Source organism: Drosophila melanogaster, chromosome X (assembly GCF_000001215.4).
Source record: "Drosophila melanogaster chromosome X".
Lineage (NCBI taxonomy): Eukaryota > Metazoa > Arthropoda > Insecta > Diptera > Drosophilidae > Drosophila > Drosophila melanogaster.
The window spans coordinates 9,189,320-9,202,745 of NC_004354.4; the positions used below are offsets into that span (position 1 = coordinate 9,189,320).

Genomic DNA, 13,426 nt, shown 5'->3' on the forward strand with positions numbered 1-13,426 from the left:
GATTTTCTTCATATAACTTGGATGCATTTTTTATATTTTTATTTTGTCACTTTTCACATTCACTTAAAATTTGCAGCACAGGCATCGATGGCGGCGTTCAGGTCGTCAAATCCTTGGATGGCATTCTCGGTGGACTTGGTGGTGCAGCTGGTGGCATCGGTAGCCACGGCGGGAACGCTTTTTCGCAATCTGATCAGGTATCGCAACGAGGCCTGTCCATTGGCAACGTACAGGATGCCCTTGGTGGTAAACTTGACCTTGCATGTCTTCTTTCGAATGCTATTAGCCTTGTAACTGTTGCATTCTTTTCTCAATTGATACAGCTGATAGCCATCGAGGGTCAGTTGGAGCACCGCCTTCTTGGTGTCCAGCACCAGATTGATCGACGTGACGGCAGCATCGCGTGCGCAGCCCAGAAAGTCTAGTGTGGTGGATGCCACCAAATCGGCCGAACTGCTGGTCACATTGATGGCACACTCGCCCGCATCCAATGCCCGTCTCTCCACATCCTCCGCCAGCTTCTCCAGCTCCTTAATTGGCCACAGGAAGATCTTTAGCAGCTGGCGCTCCGTCAGCAGAATGATCTCCTTGGCCAGAGCTTTCGATTCGGCGATGAGCAAGCGCAACGTGCGATCCAGAATGGCGAGCTCGTCCACATCCAGGATGCCCTCCTCGGGCAGCTCGTCAACCAGGTCTAGTTTCAGTCCCAAGTCAAAGTCCAGATTCAGTTCGAGACCCAGTTGCTTGGCCAATTCCTGCAGAGAAACATCCTGTTCAACCACTGGCTCCTCCAGTTGCAAGGCTGAGACCTGAAAATCATGTGCATTCAATTTGATTTGTTATATCTTTGTGGTAAACGCTGGTGGATTTCAATGCTAACTATGGCAAATCACATTAATCATACGCACTGTGGACCAACTTTAAAAATCTTCCTTGGCAACTATACATTTTTTCGTAAGTTTATTGTTTGCATTTGAAATATATTCGAAAAGTAGTATCACTGTTTTCTAAAATATGTTTCAAACGCAGAGCAATATTAAAACGATAAGGTTTTTATCAGATATCGCGCATACGCACTGTTGATCTGTTATTTCGATAGGCTTGATAAAATGAATCCTATTCTTTTTTGCCAAATCAAAACTGTTAGTTTTGTTTCATTTTTAGAAAACTTATATTTTTATTGGATTTTACATGGCATATATCTTTAATTTTCTACTCACAGCCGCCAAGGCGAATGACAACACCAAAATAATACTCCTCATTGTTGGTTTTTGAATGGATTTAGACGAGATCTTGCTGCGAAGTCACTTTATATATGGATGGACGACACACTTGGTGCGCATTCAGATTGCCATATCGGTGCCCCCAGTTAATTAAAATATATTCAAGAGTTCTTTTTTATCGGCCAATTGGTATATTTCCCATTATTTGGCTAACTTTAATCGCAATAATTTCCGTCTTACTTTTTTTTTGTCCCCAACGACTCCAGAGAGAGAAAGAAAGAGTGAGAGAGAGAGAGAGAGAGAGAGAGAGAGAGAGAGAGAGAGAGAGAGAGAGAGAGAAAAGTGGGCTGAAAAGAGAGGGAGACTTTCGATAAGATCACAAATTATATTATATTGCGTTGAGCGATAGGAAACATCTATTACTGGATTCGCCACTTCAAAATCGCACTAATCGAAGCATCTAAATAATGCCATAATTATAGAAGATAATGTCATATAATTTATGGGACTGCTTATGCCCTCGATTAAAAGTCATTGCGAAGTCAGGAAAGAAAACAGTGGCAATCCAATCTATGGAATCACTTGAGACATTAGACACACACGCGTTAATGTTGTTTGCCTTTTTTGGGTGTTCCCAGTTCACCGTTTTTTTTTTTTTTTATATTAAATTTTTAATTGTGATATCTGACTGGATTTTCCTTTGATTTCTTTTGCCAGATAAACCAAGTGGTGTAAGATATAATCATATAAAAGGATTACTTTAATATGCTTTTATGCTGTTTAAAAAAAATGTGTAAACAAATAATAAATTAAATTGTATTTACACATTTAGTTCCTACCCTTTTCATTCATTAAGTGGCATTGTACATACAAGCCATTGTTATGATGTTTTTAACATTCTTTGTTTGATCGTTCTAATTTTAATCTAAATCCAAATACGCTAAACTCAATGAATAGCGTCCGAATGTAAAGTTCACTAATCCAACCAAACCGTGAGTGATTTACAATGGCTGCAATAAATTTATGGCCACCAATCCAGATTAGCCAATTACCGTCTGCGAATAATCCATTCCTGGATGACCAGGGTATAAATACGATTTGTACTAAAAAATTCCCCATCAGCAGAAGCTAAAGTATCAAACATGAAGCAATACACCGTTGCCATTATCCTAACCCTTTTCGTTGCCAGTGGATGGGCCCAACCGCTGGACATGCCCAGCCAGCTGGACGCCCAGGTGCGCAGCGTGGTGGATGAGATGACCAGCATTGGCAAGGCGACCGGCGAGGTACTGTTGAGTCAGTACGAAGAGATCGTCCTGGAGCCGCAAAACGAATTGGAGGCAGCCGTCGAGCAGGTGGAGTCGCGTCGCGAGGAGAGTCCCGAATGCGTGGCCGCCGAGGATGAGGAGATCACCCGCATCGTGAATGCCGCCCATGAGGATCTGTACGCCTGCGGCGTTGTGGCCGCCCAGACATCCGCCGAAATTGCCTCCGATGTGAGTGCCGCCACCCAGCAACTGGTCTACGGTGGCTACAGCCTGGCCAGCACCTACAACAAATGCAACTCGTACAAGAACTCCGTGCTGAAGCAGACCTGCTTGGCCAAGTTCTATGTCCAGGCCACCGTCTATTTGGTCAGTGCGCGCTCCTCCATCAAGACCATCCGTCAGTCGACCAGCGAACGCATCCCGGACGTCTTCGCCGATGGCAATGTGTGCACCCACTCCGCATCCTCGCAGGCGGTGCTCGGTCTCCAGGAGGTGAACAACAACATCGACGCCTGCGTCTACCGTCGTCGCTAGGTGAACACAAACTTATTTACCTGGATTCTGCAAATAAAAATTATGCATGTTCTATGCCAAATGTTATTTAGTTATTTTTTTTTTTTTTGCAGTGTTGCTTGTTGCAGTGTGATTTGTGTGCTAACATTTTAGAAAGAATTTATTTTAAAGTTCAATTTTTGTGTACGAAAGTATAAATAAATAACGGAGTTAATCGAAAAACTTACATTATTATACATAGAATGAAAATACAAAATTTTAAATTCAAACCGGTTTTCCGGTCTGTTATCTGGCATGGTCACCTTAACCGTACGCTAGTTTCAATTTCAAGTGGAACCAGTTTCGGTTCCGCACTGTTAAACGGCAAGATGTTCGGATTGCTGCGACACCTGTTCAAATTTCAATTTCTTTTCGTTGTGGCAGCCGTTCTGGGCGGAATTTATCACACAGAGATTAGGCAGTTCCTGCGTCGCCAAACGGACAACTACCTGGACCAAGCTGGGCAGGATGCGAGCATTCCCCTGGCGTTCCAAGCTGGTGACGATATCGGCACGCTCTTTACACCGGCCGAGTTGGCCAAATTCAATGGCGAGGAAGAGGGTCGTCCGCTTTACCTGGCTCTACTCGGTTCCGTCTTCGATGTGAGCCGCGGCATTAAGCATTACGGATCCGGCTGCAGCTACAACTTCTTCGTGGGTCGCGACGCCTCCGTATCCTTCATTTCCGGTGATTTTGAGACGTACGATCCGGAAACGGCCGACGATGTGTTAACCCTAAAGCCGGACGACCTGATTGGTTTGGCCGGATGGCGGGATTTCTATCAAAAGGACTACGTCTACAAGGGACGGGTAATTGGGCGCTTCTACGATGAGAAGGGCGCCCTGACCACCTATCATCATAAGTTTCTGGAGCTGCTGGAGCAGGCACGAGATGCCAAGCGACAGGTGGAGGAGCTGCGTGCCCGGTATCCCGGCTGCAATATCGAGTGGAGCGAGGAGCGCGGCACTCGCGTCTGGTGCACCACGACCAGTGGCGATGGCAAGGAGCGCTCCTGGATCGGTTATCCGCGCAAGCTGTACAGTCGCGGCAACAAGAGTTTCCAGTGCGCCTGTGTGCCGGATGCGGAGCTGGACGAGATCGATGCCGGCGGCAAGGTGGCTCACGGTGATGCCATGCTGAAACCCTACGACAATTGCGAGCCACAGGCCAGGGAGTGCTTCTACAGGGTGTAGCAGCAGGGCCGGGATTTGTAAATAGTAATTAGTGCATTTGGATCAATAAATTATTAGGTGGAGTTAACATGGCTGGCGGAACTAGTTCCGGTTCTCTTCTGTTAAATTTTTAGTTGCGCTACATCGACAACAACAATTGGGAAATGTTGACATTCAAGCTAAATACTTGAGCACACTTATTTCTATCTGTAAAACCAAACCATTTATTTGCTATCAACAGCTCAACTTTATTTAAATCGTTGGATATTATTTGTTGTATCTGTAAATCAATACCCTTTAATAGACATACCAATGAACGGGACTTGGTTCTCTTTTCAACTTTAGCGAGGCCGCACTGCCTTAACAGTAACATTTCACACTTAAAAGCTGCTGTTAAGACCGTTAGCTGTGCTGTTAGGCGCATATCTTGTTTACAAGCGGTTTAATTTTATAAATATAGCTTTGTTTTAATAAATATCCAAGAAATTTAAACTATTACACATGGACACATTGCCGGGAAGTTCCTCCGCCCTGAGCACAGACGACGAGCAAACTGCCCTGATTTCCCCCACTGTGGTGGCCGGCTTAAAGAACCTGGGTGCCATCATTTCGCTGCCACTCACCAAACTGCTCATTGCCAATTCCTTGAAACTGACGCTCCATCCAGATGCCAGTGAGTTGGAAGCTGGAAATTGGTGTTTCGCGTAGACCTAATCCTAATATGTACACCCCCACAGCCATTGCTCCGGTGCCCGAGCTGTATGCCAAGAACGCCGCCTGCGCCAAACAGAGCGAGTACGCGGTGGTCACCCTCTTCGCCCTGGGCACCAAGCACGGCTGGGATGGCCTTCAATTGCGCCAGCAGCTGGAGCAACTCAACCTCGATGCAGCTGCCGTCGACGAGCTGAGTCGCGTTTACGAGGACAGCCGCAAGGATCTAATTCTCCGCCAACTGCAAATAGGCCATAGCTTTCCGCACATTACCGACATCCAGTGGCGCATCGTGTGCGACGTGAAGTCTTCCACCTCGGACTGCAGCACGGGCGCGGCCTGCTTCCACATCAATCTGGGCAACTTTCGGCAGAGCAGCGGCGAGCGGGTGACCATCGTTGAGTTTGTCTGCAATGCCGAGGAGCTGCAGTCGCTAATCAATCGTCTCAAGGAGATCGAGCGGCACTGCCAACAGATGGCCGTGGTCTAGGGAAACAAGCTCTTCAAATTCTTATCGATTATATTTCGCAGCATATAACACCAGCATTGTCGGCTATATACAGTGTCGGAACAGGAAACCTAAACAGTTAACACAGTCATCATCGCTTAAAAGGCTACGGCTTCATCATTTGGAGTCCAACTCCAATGGCAACCACTTCGTTGATCATCCGCGTCAATGGGCAACCTTGTGCGGCGGCGGCACAAGCAGCTTCATCAGCTGCCCATAGTGATTCGGCGCTGTGCTATAGATGGTGCCCGAGAAGCGGGTGCTGTCGTTCTTCTCGGCGGAAATCACTGTGCAACGGTTCTGTTCCGAAAGCCGCATGTTTAGACCACGGAAGCGTGAGTCCAGCCTGTATAGATTAGCCCCTTCCCGTGGTAGAAAGAATGGACGTCCGCTAAACGGATTCATGAAGTCCGCCCAGTAGCCGTACGATAGCAGGCGATCGCACATCTCCCGCGCTGCCAGGACAAACTGCAAAGGTAGTTGGCATTAGTTATGTATGTAGATATACTCGTTTAGATAATAGGTAAATACCAACAAACTAACTTCTCTGTATTCTCATTCATCAACCCAAATCTAAAACTTATTACAAATGATTGAAAATGTTATGGCTTACTTTAAAATTGGGTGCCAAACTTAAGGAAGGTCAACCCACCTAGCTTTCAACGTGCTAAACTGGTTTGATTGTATATAAACAAATGATCAGAGCAATAACGAGGTCATTCCTCCAATTCATCCAAATACACTGCAGTGTGATTTCCCGCTACAGTGTGGATGCGTGAATAAAACTGATTTCTCACCTTGGCAGCGCCCATTTCGATGTCTCCTTCGTGGCTGAGAACAAGCATGGTGATGTTTATGCACTGCTGTGCGACGACGGGTACCGGGAAGATCTCCAAGAGTGGCACACGGATAAGCAGGGGACACTTACAGCAGGTGAATTCCAGGCGCGATTTGTCCGTATTGGGACCCTTGTGAAAGTTAACCAGGTGGCCAAGCGGCTCGAGCAGACCGACGGTGGTGCTGTCGCCCTGCCAGGCGGGCCCAATGCCATTTGGCAGATAGAAGCGATTGCCTCTTTCGGCGGTCAGTTCCCAGTTGGGCTCACTCTCCAAACTATTTAGCTCATCGTCGTCGTCGAGATCCCGCGACTTGACGGTCTTAAAGTATCCGCCGGCATCCGACGGTGGGCCATTTCGCTTGGAGTATCTAGCCACCGGAATGATGGCCGTGTTGGTCACCTTGGTGCTCAGTAGGTCGTTCAGTCTGTTGGATCCGCGATGTACGGTATGTGAAATGGACAGGGATGGCGCCCAGATGGTACCCAATACGCGACTCAATGATCGAGACATTATTATATCATATGCTTCTGTAAATGCGTAGAATCTGCTGGCAATCAGTGCTATTTTGGATGCGAGATGCAATGCGACGACAATGGTGCTTACCTTGGATGGCGGAACTGGATTTGGAGTGCTGTGCTCTGCAGACGCTTTCAAATAATGCCGGATTTTATGTGGCTTTAGAATTTTACGTTGAATTTTGTTTTCAGATTAAATCTATTGCCTATTTGAAAGTAGAGACGACTAGTTTTTTTTGACGCACAGCTGCTACTGGATTCCTACGTCGTTCCGTTTTTCTGTTTTTCTAAACTAAAATTTTCAATATCGACAAACAGCTGATCCCATTCGATAGTATCGCCTATATTAGGGATGAGAAAAGTAATATGGTAAATAATTAATGTTATATATATTTCAAAACATTAAAGTAAATTTCGTTGTTGCTACTTGAGCTTAACTGTTCGTTAATTTCGCAGACAATATATATTAATAGAATTTTTGTTTTTTTTTGCTAAAAAATTGGTCTCCAAAATCAGCTGATAGACATCGATAAAGTTGGGAAAAGCTTGAGTTGCGCGCCAATTTCAAATACGAATTTCAAATCAAAATGATTATAAAATAAGTGGATTGGTCATCAGTGATATAATAAACATAGTAATTTTTTTAAAGTTATTTTTCCTACTTTCGTATTTTTAAGCAAATAAAACTGAATGCCATCTTCTGCTTTTGAAACATGTTTTGTATTTAATTGAATTACATAGATTGGAATTTACTATCGGTATTTCGCGTAGAACTAGGGACTTTTACTGGCACTGGCTGAGAGCGTGGGTGTAGAAGATCTTCTCCTCGACTCCTCGCTTGATCACGTGCGGAATCTTCTTGGGCACCATGCTGGAAATATATAAATACATAATATAGTTAGTTAACCAGTATATATATGATGCTGGTGACATTGAGGAACCCACGTGATGCAGTCGATGATGGGACAAACGGAGACGCAGAGTGTGCAGCCCGTGCAATCGTCGTTCACGTGCGGAATGTGGGTGTCCTTGTCGAATTCGATGGCCTGGTAGCCGGAATCGGCGCAGGTCATATAGCACTTTCCGCAGTTTATGCACATGTCCTGGAAAGCACGGATGCAATTAGAAATTTGGATACTTTAATGATAACTCAGCACTCACATCATCGATGAGCGCCACCTTCTGTTGTTTGTTATCCAGCTTGTTGTATGACCCGATCTTGTCTAGCGCTGCTCCGATCACATCCTTGATTCTTGGTGCCGGATTGGGTGCTCCATTGGACGCCGGAGGAGTGGCCTTCACCTGCTCGGCATCCCAAAGAGCTCCCTTCTGACTTCGCAGCTCGGCCATCTTGATGTCGCGCTGCCGCTGGTAGGGACCAAAGAAACCCAGCGTGGCTTTGCCCTCGCCGGTCAAACGGACAACGGGCTTGCCCTTCTGATGGACCGGCGTGGGTGGTGACTGGCCATCCCAGAAGGGACCATCGACTGGTGGCGGATTCGCCTTCAGGTAGAGCAGTGCCTTCAGTGCCGTGCAATAGTCCTCGATGACGGTGAAGTCCTGGTTCTGTACGGAGGAGCAGATCTGCAGAACAGTGGCGCCCGCATGAATAAACTGCAGCGCAACCTCACCGGAATCGATGCCACCGATACCGAGAATGGGGAATCCCGGCACACGGTTGGCAATATCAGAGATGGCCTTCAGAGCCATCGGACGAGTGGCATTGCCGGAGACGCCGCCGTAAGTGGTGCGCTGCTCCTTGCCAATCGCCGGCCAGGCGGTGGAGTCCGCCTTGAGGCCCATCAGTCCCTGAACGGTGTTGATGGCCGATCCGCCATCGGCTCCTCCCCGCTTTGCGGCCGCCGCAATGGAAACGATATCCGTAATGTTTGGCGTTAGCTTGATGAAGAAGGGCAGCTTGACCGCCTTTCGCACCCAGCGAGAGATCTGCTCCACCAACTCGGGATCCTGGCCACAGGCCAAGCCCATACCTCGCTCGCCCATGCCATGTGGACACGATAGATTCAGCTCGAGGGCATCGGCACCCGACTGCTCCGCCTTAATGGCCAACTCCGTCCAGTCTTCCTCGTTGAAGCTGCACATAATGCTGGCTATCACGATCTTCTCGGGGAAGTCACGCTTCAGTTCTCCAATCGATTTCAGCCAGTACTCGGCCCGCTTCTCCGAGATTAGTTCGATGTTCAGGAAACAGCCCTGCTGCGGTCCATACTTGTAGCCCGACGTGGTGCCCCTGACGATGCGCGGCGAGACATTCGTGACCAGATCCTTGTCCAGACCGAACGTCTTGGTCACCACAAAGCCCCAGCCCTGCTCGAAGGCGCGACGTATCATGGCCGTGCTGGTGGTGGGCGGTGCGGAGGCCAGGCCAAAGGGATTCTCGAACCGGATGCCGCACATCTCCACCGATATGTCCACGGCATCGATGTCCGTATAGAAGAGCGGCAGTGCAGCCGGCGTGTCCAGTGGCAGGCCCTGCAGTTGACAATGAATGCTCCAGGCGGCCACCTTGCCATCATTGACCGACTCCACCGTGGTGTTGGCCACTCCAGCGAGATCGCCGCCGAGGAACACCTGTTTCACACTGCTCTGCATCGTCACCCTGTCCACCACGGGCAATTCGCCGCGGAATTGCAACGGCGCTAGTGCCGCCTTGACATCCTGATCCTCCAGGCCGGACCCAAAGGCGGAGATCACAAAGTTCGCCTTCAAGCGCTGCGTCTGCTCCTCATCCTCCACCCATTCATCGTTTTCGTTCTGCTCCGTGCGACAGAATTCCATGGCTGTGATCAGGCCATCCTTGACGATCACTTTGCGTGGACTCAGGTACGGCAACAGCTCACAGCGTTCGTCACGCGCCAGCTCCACCTCTTCGGGCACAGCACGAATGCCGGAGGATCCTTTGCGGAAGACGACGAACACACGCCTAGCACCACATCTCAGCGCCGAAGTGGCGCAATCGAAGGCCGTATCACCGGCACCCAAAACGATGACATTGCCATGGAGCTTGGGTAAACCGGCCGCTGCCTTGCAGGCGCACAAACCCGGTTTCGAGCCATCCGACACCAAGGGCAGGAAGTTTTTCGAGGTGTAGAAACCATTGCTGGGCTGAAGGCCAGCGAAAATGGGATTCAGCTTCGGTTCCGGCAGGCCAATGCCCACAAAGACGGCATCATGGCCGGTGGACAGGAGTCCCTGGATGGTCAAATCCTTGGTGCCCAGCGAGCGACCCGTTTCGATGCGTACGCCCAGATCGCGAACCAAATCGATCTCAAAGTTAACCGCATCGATGGGCAGACGATACTGGGGAATTTCAGCGGCACTCAGGCCACCCAGATAGCTTCTCCGCTCGTAGATGGTCACATCCCGATAGCCCAGACGGGCCAGGAAGGTGGCGCACGACAGCGATGCCGGTCCGCCGCCCACGAGGGCGATCTTTTGCGACAGCGGATTGGCCTCCGCCTGCGGTGTCCTCCGCTGCCGCACGCCCATCTTCTTGAACACCTCGGTGGCGAACTGCTGGAGGCCACCAATGTTAATCGGTCCCGCCTCGGAGGCCTGCAGATTGCAACCGCCCACGCAGAGATCGCTGGTGGGACAGACCATGCCGCAGGTCAGACCCAGCGGATTGTCGGAGAAGATCGCCTTGGCGGCGCCATAGAAATTCTTATTCGCAATGCTCGTAATGAAGCTCTTGATGTCCAGCTGCGTGGGACAGGACTTTTGGCACGGAGCATCGGCGCATTTGAGGCACCTGGCCGCCTCCTCTAGAGCTCCGCGCTCCGACAATGTGGTGTGCTTGATGTCCGAGAAGTCGTTGGCCAGCGTGGTGCACGGCGGAGCAGCGTGATCCGCATTGCGTTTCCAGTGCTTCTTGTTCTCCTTCGTCTGCTTGGTGGGCACCACGGAGCACTGCGTCTTCACTCGCGGATTTAGCGACAGCAGGTCCTAGGAATTACGAAAGGTTTTCACTATCAACGGGAAGTGAATCATGATCCAGGACCTACCTCAATATCTGGGGAGTCCTTGCTCAAAAGTTGGGGCGGACTCATCTTGCTGGCACTGTTTCACCTGTTAATGAAGTGAAAGTGGAACATATGGATTACAGACTGCGGTTGATGGCCACGTGCAGATCGGCGAACTACCCTATCCCTATCGCATCGCAGCCAGAATACCCTAATCGCGAATGGTGACTCCCAGTCGTCTTATCGCTGCCCCACTCGAAATCCAAATCGATCCTGGACAAGACGCTGTATCTAAGTGCACTAATGCCACACCATTGGTCTTATCATCTTATGTATGAGGGCGTTATCATCATATCAGTCAAGGCTGCGACGGCTAGCGGAGATTATGATGGCTTTATGATGGCACGCATATTGGCACCACCCGGTTTTCTATACGTTTCTGTATCTGCTGTTTTTCCACCAAAAGTTTCAGAACCCCAAAAATAAATGGTGCCACCCCACGAAGAGGAAAGATTAGAAACCGGCGAAGGTTACGATCGGGGGGGCCCGTTTCGCTTCTTTTTTTTTTAGCGATAATGGGGCAAGCACTCGATTCGGAAGTTCTGCTTTCGATTTCATTTAAGTATCTAGTAGGTTAAGTATCTCAAGCTGGCGTAAATGTATCTATTAAATGTATCTCAGCTTAGAAGAAGTAATAAACTAACTTCGAAATACATATTCTATTTACAGTTGCTTTTCCTTTTAACTTTGAGAATTGCCACAAATATTATTATATTATTAAATATTATTATTATTATTATATTATGAACCAAATGCCAGAAACTTTGTAAAGTAATACGCATTTAATAAAAAAAAACTGTCACCGTTGCAAATCGACGGCGGAAGTTGTTTTGTATGCCTTTAGCTGTATCTTCTAAGCATGTGCTTAATACAAAGTAAACATTATTCATTATCTATTAGCACAGTGAATTAATAATGGTAAGTAAACCGACTGTTAGCTATTGCCTAATTATAAACGATAATAAAGTTGTTTTACATATTAACCATTCTCACATTACCAATTACTTGGCTTTTTGTGAATAGCCATAACTATTTTAATCACACAAACGTGGAGCTTTGCTTTACAAGACCTTCAATCGAATTCAATTCAATTAATATTTTGTAACACGCGCTATCTCCCTCGGCGCCGCGCGCCCTCTCGCTCTCGCGCACACTCTAGCGCGCTGATTAAGAATTTTTATAGATGTATTTTGTTTTTTTCGTTTTTGTCATAATAGTTGAAGCCCCCAGCTGCTGTTTGTTCATTATCAGTTTGGCTTCGTGGTCCGGCAAGTTTTTGAATATGTTTTCATTATACGTAGGTACATATGTATATGCTATATGCTAATGGCGAAATGCGAAAAACAAGTTCAGAATTCGAGCTGCTGCTTATGCTTAAATTGGGTTTCGTTTCGTTTGATTGTTAGATGTTTTTTTCAATTTTTTTTCTTTTTGCTCATTTAGCCAAGATTGGTGGCCGCAATACATACCGATCGAAGGAACGTTATTAGCTAATTTATGAACACTTTTTTTTATTAGAATCTTTAGATTAGCACAGCGAAAAAAAATAATAATAATAGCTATTCACTAGCTGGAGTGAAAATCGACTGGCGACGGTTTGGCGACTAAAAAAAAAAACACGAAAAATTCGAATTGGTCTTCACACTGGAAACGCCCAATTGAAAATGCTCTTGGAAACCGATTTCCAAATCGTCGTTAACTCGGTTTTGCGTCGCAGTCGGCGTCGCTGCCGACGTCGGTCTTCCCATTTCACAGGGGCGTAGCCTAGCTCCCAAATGGGGGGGGGGGGGGGGGTCTTTATCAGATTTTACACACAATAGCTTTAGAGTCGCAATGAGATAACAATATGAAGTTAAGTTGCTGGGCTAGTAAGTAATAGTATATCTTTATTATTTTCTCAAAACAATCCATATATATATATATAGTTCTCGTCTGGTATGTCTTTGCAAAAACATTGTTGTCTAGTTGTTAACGTTGTTGAACACTGAGAAAAACACGCAAATCATAACGAGATAAGATCTTATATATTTATTACATAAGATTATATATTATGAATTTAAAACTCAATCTCGTAAAAGTATCTAAGAGGTTTATTTTTTATCAAATTTTTTTATATTTTCCATTTGATTTTATCACTATCCCAATTTTATCTCTAAGATGGTATCTTTTCGAACTTTTCTTAGTGTAGATAAAGTATTTCAGGGTGTGCTATTCGATCGCCTTAGTTTTGTTTGTACACTCTTCGCTCTCAGTTTCGATTGAATCAACCTTACAATTTACTACAGTAAGTATTCAGTTGAGCGAACTTCTACAGAATTTCAAATAGATGCTTTAATAATTGCAATGGTACTAAAAATATAATAATATGAATATTATTTCTTCAGTTTTCTTAGTTCAGATAAAGATTATTTACTGAATGATTAGATGTTACATTTTGCAGAATGATAGAAGTTTGCAAATAAATATTAATTAGTTGAATATCAGGTAGTTTCACTTTGGAGATTTTGCTGTAGCACATTACATCAGTTCATTCATATAATCACAGCCCAAAAGAATGCTATTTTAGAGGATTTGTATTATATATATATCGTTATT

The 13,426-nt window shown here is 46.6% G+C and overlaps 6 protein-coding genes across 8 annotated transcripts; 3 read left to right on the forward strand and 3 right to left on the reverse strand.

Annotated features, from left to right (window-relative positions):
* Positions 1 to 6: 6 nt before the first annotated feature.
* Positions 7 to 1,286, reverse strand: CG12115 (uncharacterized protein). The gene is made up of 2 exons (NM_132305.2): positions 1,221 to 1,286; positions 7 to 809 (listed from the first exon to the last, which is right to left on the reverse strand). The coding sequence occupies exons 1-2, from the start codon at positions 1,260 to 1,262 to the stop codon at positions 60 to 62; spliced, it is 792 nt and encodes a 263-aa protein (NP_572533.1). The 5' UTR covers positions 1,263 to 1,286; the 3' UTR covers positions 7 to 59.
* Positions 1,287 to 2,337: 1,051 nt separating this feature from the next.
* On the forward strand, positions 2,338 to 3,229 carry CG12057 (uncharacterized protein). 2 transcript variants are annotated; one of them, NM_001272450.1, is made up of 2 exons: positions 2,338 to 3,025; positions 3,118 to 3,229. In NM_001272450.1, the coding sequence occupies exon 1, from the start codon at positions 2,366 to 2,368 to the stop codon at positions 3,023 to 3,025; it is 660 nt and encodes a 219-aa protein (NP_001259379.1). In that variant the 5' UTR covers positions 2,338 to 2,365; the 3' UTR covers positions 3,118 to 3,229. The 2 variants fall into 2 exon arrangements, with proteins under 2 accessions (NP_001259379.1, NP_572534.1); NM_132306.3 differs by having other exon boundaries at positions 2,338 to 3,229.
* A 120-nt stretch (positions 3,230 to 3,349) lies between these two features.
* Positions 3,350 to 4,301, forward strand: CG12056 (uncharacterized protein). Its single transcript, NM_132307.4, has one exon. The coding sequence runs from the start codon at positions 3,373 to 3,375 to the stop codon at positions 4,234 to 4,236; it is 864 nt and encodes a 287-aa protein (NP_572535.1). The 5' UTR covers positions 3,350 to 3,372; the 3' UTR covers positions 4,237 to 4,301.
* Positions 4,302 to 4,578: 277 nt separating this feature from the next.
* Positions 4,579 to 6,014, forward strand: CG12106 (uncharacterized protein). Its single transcript, NM_132308.2, has 2 exons — positions 4,579 to 4,888; positions 4,953 to 6,014. Exons 1-2 carry the CDS (start codon positions 4,717 to 4,719, stop codon positions 5,414 to 5,416), a joined length of 636 nt encoding a protein of 211 aa, NP_572536.1. The 5' UTR covers positions 4,579 to 4,716; the 3' UTR covers positions 5,417 to 6,014.
* CG12118 (uncharacterized protein) lies at positions 5,431 to 7,095 on the reverse strand. Of its 2 annotated transcripts, none has more exons than NM_176720.2 (3): positions 6,877 to 7,095; positions 6,232 to 6,800; positions 5,431 to 5,902 (listed from the first exon to the last, which is right to left on the reverse strand). In NM_176720.2, the coding sequence occupies exons 2-3, from the start codon at positions 6,781 to 6,783 to the stop codon at positions 5,600 to 5,602; spliced, it is 855 nt and encodes a 284-aa protein (NP_788893.1). In that variant the 5' UTR covers positions 6,784 to 6,800; positions 6,877 to 7,095; the 3' UTR covers positions 5,431 to 5,599. The 2 variants fall into 2 exon arrangements, with proteins under 2 accessions (NP_788893.1, NP_572537.1); NM_132309.3 differs by having other exon boundaries at positions 6,232 to 6,817.
* A 393-nt stretch (positions 7,096 to 7,488) lies between these two features.
* On the reverse strand, positions 7,489 to 12,501 carry su(r) (suppressor of rudimentary). Its single transcript, NM_167182.2, has 5 exons — positions 12,301 to 12,501; positions 10,814 to 10,877; positions 7,950 to 10,754; positions 7,734 to 7,891; positions 7,489 to 7,659 (listed from the first exon to the last, which is right to left on the reverse strand). The coding sequence occupies exons 2-5, from the start codon at positions 10,856 to 10,858 to the stop codon at positions 7,572 to 7,574; spliced, it is 3,096 nt and encodes a 1,031-aa protein (NP_727320.1). The 5' UTR covers positions 10,859 to 10,877; positions 12,301 to 12,501; the 3' UTR covers positions 7,489 to 7,571.
* Between the last annotated feature and the right edge of the window lie 925 nt (positions 12,502 to 13,426).

Excerpts from the sequence above, each read along its gene's own strand:
- CG12118 (NM_176720.2), bottom strand. The coding sequence starts at position 6,783 with ATGTCTCGATCATTGAGTCGCGTATTGGGTACCATCTGGGCGCCATCC. Across the intron at positions 5,903-6,231 it reads TCGAAATGGGCGCTGCCAAG|TTTGTCCTGGCAGCGCGGGA; the intron begins GTGAGAAATCAG and ends CTACCTTTGCAG.
- CG12057 (NM_132306.3), top strand. The coding sequence starts at position 2,366 with ATGAAGCAATACACCGTTGCCATTATCCTAACCCTTTTCGTTGCCAGT.
- CG12106 (NM_132308.2), top strand. The coding sequence starts at position 4,717 with ATGGACACATTGCCGGGAAGTTCCTCCGCCCTGAGCACAGACGACGAG. Across the intron at positions 4,889-4,952 it reads GACGCTCCATCCAGATGCCA|CCATTGCTCCGGTGCCCGAG; the intron begins GTGAGTTGGAAG and ends ACACCCCCACAG.
- CG12115 (NM_132305.2), bottom strand. The coding sequence starts at position 1,262 with ATGAGGAGTATTATTTTGGTGTTGTCATTCGCCTTGGCGGCT. Across the intron at positions 810-1,220 it reads TGTCATTCGCCTTGGCGGCT|GTCTCAGCCTTGCAACTGGA; the intron begins GTGAGTAGAAAA and ends CATGATTTTCAG.
- CG12056 (NM_132307.4), top strand. The coding sequence starts at position 3,373 with ATGTTCGGATTGCTGCGACACCTGTTCAAATTTCAATTTCTTTTCGTT.